The following is a 7,874-nucleotide window of genomic DNA, read 5'->3' on the forward strand; positions in this document are numbered from 1 at the left end:
GTCAGGAATCTAGGAATGCGCTCGATTCGAACTTCGAGTCTATAAAGTAATGTAACATCGCGTGAGCCCTGAGAGCGATTAATTTCAATTTAATTTTGAATTAATGTGAATATTTTTTGCACAAGAATCTTATTTTACCGGTTATCAACAAATTTTGACTAGGTGTTAAATTCCTGGACGCCTGACTATTTGCCACTGGGAATGTAGGTCTGTTTGGGGGCAGGCGGTAACATAATCGGAGATTGGTTTTTAAACTCGCAATACTTTTTACAGATATCTTTACCTTTATCTTTATACTGCTCCAATGTTCCTATCTCTGAAAATGAAGTCTGGTTTGGCACCGAGAACTCGAAAATTAGAAAATTAGAAGAATCGCTTATTAAAAAATCATACCCGCGCCGGAAAATGTTGGCTTACCTTGATCTTTATTCTTATTCAGTAATGATGGTTTCTTTCTCTGCTTTTTACTCATTATTTCATCTGTTAGTGATGTTTTTTGCCCTTGATTAGGAGCAAGATTACAACAACAACTATAAAGAAAGAAAAAAGCTAGATTGCACGCTGAATGGTTATCTATTAATTAACGTGGCGAAAAGTTCGTGTACCGAATAGTACGTGCTTAAATAACATTATCTTACTAGAAAAAGTGACAAAATATCTGTAACAAGTACAATTAACAGTTGACAGCGAACATAATGAACTTATAATTTGTTAAGTAACAACACATTGCGAATAACAGACCTTGCAACGAAATATGAGGCCATAACTTTCTTAGTGTGTAATGAATCTGTATACGTCATCGCGACTCACGAGAATATTTGTGATAAGACAAAAATGTGTAATAAGGGGGGGGCCGGAGCCCGGGGGTGTAACCCAAAAAAACCCAACTCCTACCCAAGAAAAGGTAATACTGGGATTGTGTTTTTTTGGGTTTTTTTGGGTTTGTTAAACAAAATTTAAACAAAATTCTAGCTATTTCATTTGTTGTATTAAATGTGAATTATTCCCACTGGGTCTTACCTACGTGTTGTTCTTATGTCTTAACTTAATAGATAGTTTATATAAGTGTCTTTATATTAACAGTATGTTATCACGGACTTCATCCTCAGTGCTCCCCCAGTCCTCCTCCTCCTTCTCCTTCTCCTAATCCTCCTCCTCCTTCTCCTCTTCATCAGTCCTCATCCTCTGTCCTCCTCATAATCGTCCTCGTCCTCATCCTCGTCCTTAGTCCTCGTCCTCCTTATCCTCCTCCTCAGTCCTCTCCCAGTCCTCCTCCTCATTCTCCTCCTCCTCATCTTCCTCCTCCTTCTCCTCCTTCTCATATTTCTTCTCCTCCTAATCAGTCCTCCTCCTCCTCCTCGTCCTTAGTCCTCGTCCTTTCCTCGTCCTCCTCAGTCTTCCTCCTCAGTCCTCCTCCTCATCATCCTCCTCCTCAACAGTCCTCCTCCTCCTCCTCAGTCTCCTCCTCCTCATCCTCCTCCTCTTCCTCCTCCTGAGTCCTCCTCCTCTGGAGTCCTCCTCCTCCTCCTCATCAGTCCACCTCCTCATCCTCCTACACCTCCTGAGTCCTCCTCCTGAGTCATCCTCCTCCTCCTCCTCCTCAATCTACTCCTTATCCTCCTCCTCCTCCTCATTCTCCTCCTTATCCTCCTCCTCCTCAGTCCTCCTCCTCCTTCTCCTCCTCCTTCTCCTCCTAATCAGTCCTCCTCCTCAGTCGTCCTCCTCCTTTTCCTTAGCCCTTGTCCTCATCCTCCTAGTCCTCGTCCTTAGTCCTCGTCCTCATCCTCCTCAGTCTTCCTCCTCAGTCCTCCTCCTCCTCCTCATCAGTCTCCTCCTCCTCATCCGCCTCCTTAGTCCTCCTCCTCCTCCTCAGTCCTACTCCTCAGTCCTCCTCCTCCTCCTCATCCTCCTCATCCTCTTCAGTCCTCTTCCTCAGTCCTCATCTTTTTCCTCCTCAGTCCTCCTCCTCCTCAGTCCCCAGTCCTCCTCCTACTCGTCAGTTCTCCTCCTCCTTCTCCTCCTCATCCTCCTCCTTGTCCTTCTTCTCCTCCTACTCCTAAGTCCTCCTCCTCCTCCTCAGTCCTCCTTCTCCTTCTCCTCCTTTTCTTCCTTCTCCTCCTTCTCCTCCTACTCCTAAGTCCTCCTCCTCCTCAGTCCTTCCCCAGTCCTCCTCCTCATCAGTCCTCCCCCAGTCCTCCTTCTCCTCCTCCTCATCCTCAGTCCTCCTCCTCATCATCCTCCTCAGTCCTCCCCCAGTCCTCCTCCTCCTCAGTCCTCGTCCTCGTCCTTCTCCTTCTTATCAGTCCTCCTCCTCAGTCCTCCTCGTCCTTAGTCCTCCTCCTCCTCCTCCTCCCCGTCCTCAGTCCTCCTTCTTTTCGTCTTCTTCCTCCTCCTCCTCCTCACCAATCCTGCTCCTCCTCCTCAGTCCTCCCTCTCCTCTTCAGTCCTCCTCCTCCTCAGTCCTCCTCCTCAGTCCTCCTCGGTCCTTCTCCTCCTCCTCAGTCCTTCCCAGTCCTCTTTCTCCTCAGTCTTCCTCCTTCTCCTCCTCCTCCTCAGTTCTCCTCCTCATCCTCCTCCTCCTTCTCCTCTTCCTTCTCCTCCTAATCAGTCCTCCTCCTCAGTCGTCCTTAGTCCTCGTCCTCATCCTCATCTTCCTTAGTCCTCGTCCTCATCCTCCTAGTCCTCGTCCTTAGTCCTCGTCCTCGTCCTCCTAGTCCTCGTTCTGGTCCTCCTCAGTCTTCCTCCTCTGTCCTCCTCAGTCCTCCTTCTCCTCAGTCCTCTTCCTCCTCCTCAGTCCTCTTCCTCCTCCTCAGTCCTCCCCCAGTCCTCCTTCTCGTCCTCCTCATCCTCAGTCCTCCTCTTCCTCCTCCTTCTCCTTCTTATCAGTCCTCCTCCTCAGTCCTCGTCCTCGCTCTCGTCCTCGTCCTCAGTCCTCCTCGTCAGAAGCCCTCGCGTCCTCTTAGTCCTCCTCCTCCCCGTCCTCAGTCCTCCTCTTCTTCCTCCTCCTCCTCACCAATCCTGCTCCTCTTCCTCAGTCCTCCCTCTCCTCTTCAGTCCTCCTCCTCCTCAGTCCTCCTCCTCCTCGTCAGTCCTTCCTCAGTCTTCCTCCTTCTCCTCCTCAGTCCTCCTCTTCTTCAGTCCTCCTCCTCCTCATCAGTTTACACAATGTATTGTTACTAAAATGTTTTTAAACGCATTTGAGTCTGTAACATATTGACATGTTACTGTTACTGACTCAAAATGTGCTCGAGAATTTTTTTTGATAAATAAAGATTTTGATAAATAAAGTGATTTTCATCCCTTTTAATGTTATTAAAAATAGTGTAGACTATTCTTTGTATCTAACTGAGGATTGGAAGTTTGTGAAAGGACCATGGTCATTAACTGTGCTACCCATTTCTGCAGATAGCCTGTTACAAATTGTGGAGACAATTTAAATCAAAAGTTACTAAAGCGTTCGCTATTTGTTACGATTGTTATTACCAACCGTACCTCTTTCAATTGTGGACCGGGGTGGATGTTTCTGTCGAACAAGAGTTGATACGACAGTGTGTTGTTTTTCGGACGAAACGATTTTTGTTTGGAACAAGAAACCATTTTGGGGTTCTGGGACCACCACCAATCGATTTCTTGTCATATTTAAGTACAGAAATAGCTACCTATATCGCCTAGAAACCTCAGAGGGAAGATTTAAATTTTCCCGATTCTTCCGATATGAGGGTTGATGAGGCCAAAATGATCGGAAAAATCGGGTTGGACCCCCCCCCCCCCCCCCCCCCAATACTGCTAACTGATAAGCAAGATCCCAGTGCCGTTTCTGACATAGTATTTCACTATGAAAGTTTTTATGATCAGGGTTTTCATGGTACAGGTCTTTGGTTGGAACTAATCTACCTGATGCTGTGCGCTTTTTATGATAAGTCTATGTGCCCCGAGGATAGGGTGTTCAACATGACGGTTGTTAGAACTGTTCTCTTGTCATGGAAAGAAGCTATGACGAAGCTCAAGTGCAGGTCAAAGCACATGCCTACTTGTCAAACGTTTGATGATGCGATTATTGCAGTCGAGGGTCTGATGCTGTACATCCTCAGTGTAACAGCTGACAACAGTGACCAACACTTTATACCCTGGCTGTTTACATCCGATGCCTGCGAGCAACTTTATGCTTTCCTGCGCATAGGCCTCCATGCTGGCATTAAAACTAATCTGTGTTCTAAGGATGTGTTAGTTGGCACTTGGCATGGGCAAATCAAACCGTTCCCTCGAGCTTGATGCACTCGGCAAAAGTTTGATCCCTGAAACAGTTGCCCACTCTCGCAATAAGCTTGTTATACCGCATCCGAAAGAAGAGAAACTATATATAGAGGAAAAGATACTTCAATGTCAAGGTTGAAACAAGCTATGAAGGAGGGAGTCTCAAGGGCTAGAGAACTCCTTCAAGAACACTGTAGCTTTGAAGGAGAGGCCTTTCAACCATCTTATGACGGAGCAGAGAGTGACGAATCGGAAACAGATGACGAAGAAGAGGATGTGGAGGATATTGACTCATTAGAGGAATGGGCGAACATAGTAACTGTGTATGGTGATGCTCTGCATCATGATACGGCTGTTGAGGTTTGCCTCAATGGAGGGCGAGATCAAATGCCATCCCAGTCAAGATTTAAGCGATTCCAGGGCCATAAACAAGCGAAGATATCACTTAATATCACATGTGATCATGCAGCTGATGGTAACTGCAAGATTCTTTCAGTTGGAGATAGAGCATGGTTTAATGTTAAGAGGAAGATAAGGAAAACGAGAACAGAGATGGTGAAGGTGAGAGGAAAGGCTTTATTCCTCTAGTACCGGTTGCGGTCAGGGTTGGGGTCATCAGTGAGTTGCGTCCCTACTAACTCAATTTGCCTTGTGCATTACATATGGCTAAAATCATTTCTGGATGGCCAACTTCTTCTGAGCACATCAGTGAATAAAATACTACAATCGAGTGACATTTAGGCGATTTTATCTATTGTGATGTTGTAGTGATGATGCACAGCAGTGATGTTGTACTGATAATTGTTTTGCTAGGTTCCTACATGATTTATTTCCTTCAAAAACTGTTGCTATATCATGTTTTCATTCTTGAATGTGTATATTTGGTGTTTATTTTCGACATTTACCTATTACATGCAACTACATTCTTTCATGATTCCGTATATATACTTAAATGAAAAATTTGTAAAAAACCCAAAAAACCCAAAAAAACCCAACTCCTACCCTGAAAAAGGTAATACTGGGATTGGGTTTTTTTGGGTTTTTTTGGGTTACACCCCCCCCCCCCCCCCCCCCCCCAATAAGAGACAAATTTTGGGTCAGGTGAGGTGTAATATGGCAACTTTCCAACTTGGCAACTTTCCAAGTAATGTGTAGATCTCTGCGCTGTTTGTAGCCTTGCAGATTAATGCCGATGTGTTAAAGATGAAATCTTATCAACCGAGATCGAGAGTCATATCGAAACCTTTTTATTTAGAATTAATCATGAGCTCATAGTTCTGAGGTTTTAGACCCGAAGTGTTCTTGAGGTCCATTCTGTGTAGTCCCACCTCTCTCATGTACAGCTCCATGGTAGCTCACTGTGCCCTGACGTGTCGTAATTGTGAGGAGAATAAAGAGCAACAGGAAGAGGGAGAAAACAATGATACCGACAATGATGCCGATAATGATGCCGACAATGATGCCGATAATTATGCTGAAGTGGACTCTGATGGGAGACAGGAGCGATACAAGCTACTAAATTGTACTAATTACTAAAATTATTCCATGATCGATTTAATTTAATATTTTACAAATATTCAGGTTCCAGTATGCGAGCACAATACAACGACACATCAGCCCTACACAACGTCATATCAGTTCTCCTCTGCTCCGTCGACCTCATCTCACTCCGGCAGAACAGTTCCGGATTACCTCCGGACATCCCCTGTCCCGTTAATAACTTCCAGGTGAGTGTGGTGTGACGTCACGTGAATGCTGTGACGTCACCTGAGTTCTGTGACGTCACGTGTTGCTGAAGACAGTGGAGATATCAATTGACTCAGAATGTAGTTGTTTTACTATCATGTAATTAACTAAATCAGCCACTACCCGTCAGATACTACAGAGAACGTTAGACCATGATACCAAGCAACTGCTTATCTCTGATAACTACTCCTATCTTAGAAAACTGCTGGAGGAACCTACTGTTATGGAGCTGGAGGTAGACAGAATTACCTCTAATTTACCTCTAATTTACCTCTAATCTTTCCCATAAATGCTGGAACTTTTCATAACATGTCGTTTTATTTAGCGATATCTTAAATCAATAAAATGTTATGTTTATCTAACAATTAAGGCACGTGTTAAATCTTATAAAAGAGTGAGTTATGAAAATAAAACATACTAAGAGTAGTACCGTCAGGACATTGTACAGATGATGAAGCACGTAAGCTGGGAGAATGCTAAAGCGAGCAAGGTGGTTTTGTCAGAGCTACTGTATTACATCTCGTCTGTTCACAGCTCTGATATGAAACCGTACCTTGTGTTCCTACTTCATATACTTCTTATCCAAGATTCGTGGCAACGGAAACGGTAAGTTATCTCACATAAGTATAACGCTTTTATTTCTAATCTTACGTGTTACGCATCACTTAAATTCTAATCCCTATTGAGTTTGACAACGTTACATCACACCCCTCACGTGACGTCACACCCCCTCACGTGACGTCACAACCCTCACGTGATATAACACTCCCCACATGACGTCACAACCCCCTAACGTGACGTCACACCCCCTAACGTGATATCACACTCCTCACGTGACGTCACACCCCCTAACGTGACGTCACACCCCCTAACGTGACGTCACAACTCCCCTCATGTTATATCACTCTCCTCACGTGACGTCACAATCCTCACGTGACGTCACAACCCCCACGTGTCGTCACAACCCCCTCACATGACGTCACAACCCTCACGTGACGTCACACCCCCTAACGTGATGTCACACCCCCTAACGTGATGTCACACCCCCTAACGTGACGTTACAACCCTCACGTGACGTCACAACCCTCACGTGACGTCACAACCCTCACGTGACGTCACAACCCTCACGTGACGTCACAACCCTCACGTGACGTCACAACCCTCACGTGACGTCACAACCCTCACGTGACGTCACAACCCTCACGTGACGTCACACCCCCTAACGTCACAATGTTCAGGATCCAGCTGGTTCTGAAAGGAGGTCCAGAGCGTGACACTCTCCTGGACATCATACAGCGCAGCAAGTCTCATCACCAGAAGCGAGCTTATCAGTGTATGAAGTGTCTTACTAACCTACTCTCTGCCAGCACGCTTGCTGCTGAGATATTCTTTGAAGATGCTGACAATAAATTCAGGTTATTTTTTGTCTTCTGACCCACAGGCCACATTCAGTCGATTGTGGTTGTTTTTCCTTTTTTGGTTCGAGATGATCCACTCTTTTGGAATTAACTTTCGTCAGAAAATGTTACAATTATTTCTGTACCGTAGTTATTGTTTCTTATCATTATAACCCCTACTCAGATGGGAAGGAGCTGTGAATTGGCTTGGAGTGCAGCTTGAACGTCGGCCAGGTTACCATGGAAACAATCCTGGCAGTTGGGCAAACCTCTCTAATGAAACCGGCAACGACTTTTACATCGAGAGGAGTAACTCAGCGGTCCTCGTTCATCAAAAGGTACTTTTTATAATTCAAGTTTTTCCTTAACTTTCATGATTGATTTAAACGGTTTAAAGTGTATTAGATTATATGCAATTTTTCAGCGCTTTATTCAGAATGTAATTTAAATCACTATTTATTCTCTCCAGGCAGAGGC

General features: G+C 45.0%; 1 protein-coding gene across 1 annotated transcript; it reads left to right on the plus strand.

The window, feature by feature from the left end:
* Window positions 1–3,924: 3,924 nt before the first annotated feature.
* On the plus strand, window positions 3,925–7,765 carry LOC134825875 (probable ubiquitin carboxyl-terminal hydrolase FAF-Y). The gene is made up of 7 exons (XM_063838063.1): window positions 3,925–4,223; window positions 4,389–4,582; window positions 5,836–5,981; window positions 6,131–6,235; window positions 6,437–6,606; window positions 7,239–7,415; window positions 7,582–7,765. Exons 1-7 carry the CDS (start codon window positions 3,925–3,927, stop codon window positions 7,763–7,765), a joined length of 1,275 nt encoding a protein of 424 aa, XP_063694133.1.
* The last annotated feature ends 109 nt before the right edge of the window (window positions 7,766–7,874 follow it).

This window comes from Bolinopsis microptera, unplaced genomic scaffold (genome assembly GCF_026151205.1).
Source record: "Bolinopsis microptera isolate Bmic1 unplaced genomic scaffold, MBARI_Bmic_1.0 sca252, whole genome shotgun sequence".
In the NCBI taxonomy this organism is placed as follows: domain Eukaryota; kingdom Metazoa; phylum Ctenophora; class Tentaculata; order Lobata; family Bolinopsidae; genus Bolinopsis; species Bolinopsis microptera.

Coding starts and splice junctions, on each gene's coding strand:
- LOC134825875 (XM_063838063.1), top strand. CDS start 3,925: ATGTGCCCCGAGGATAGGGTGTTCAACATGACGGTTGTTAGAACTGTT. Junction 4,224..4,388: donor AATCTGTGTTCTAAGGATGT/GTTAGTTGGCAC, acceptor TTCAATGTCAAG/GTTGAAACAAGCTATGAAGG. Junction 6,236..6,436: donor CTACTGTTATGGAGCTGGAG/GTAGACAGAATT, acceptor TAGTACCGTCAG/GACATTGTACAGATGATGAA.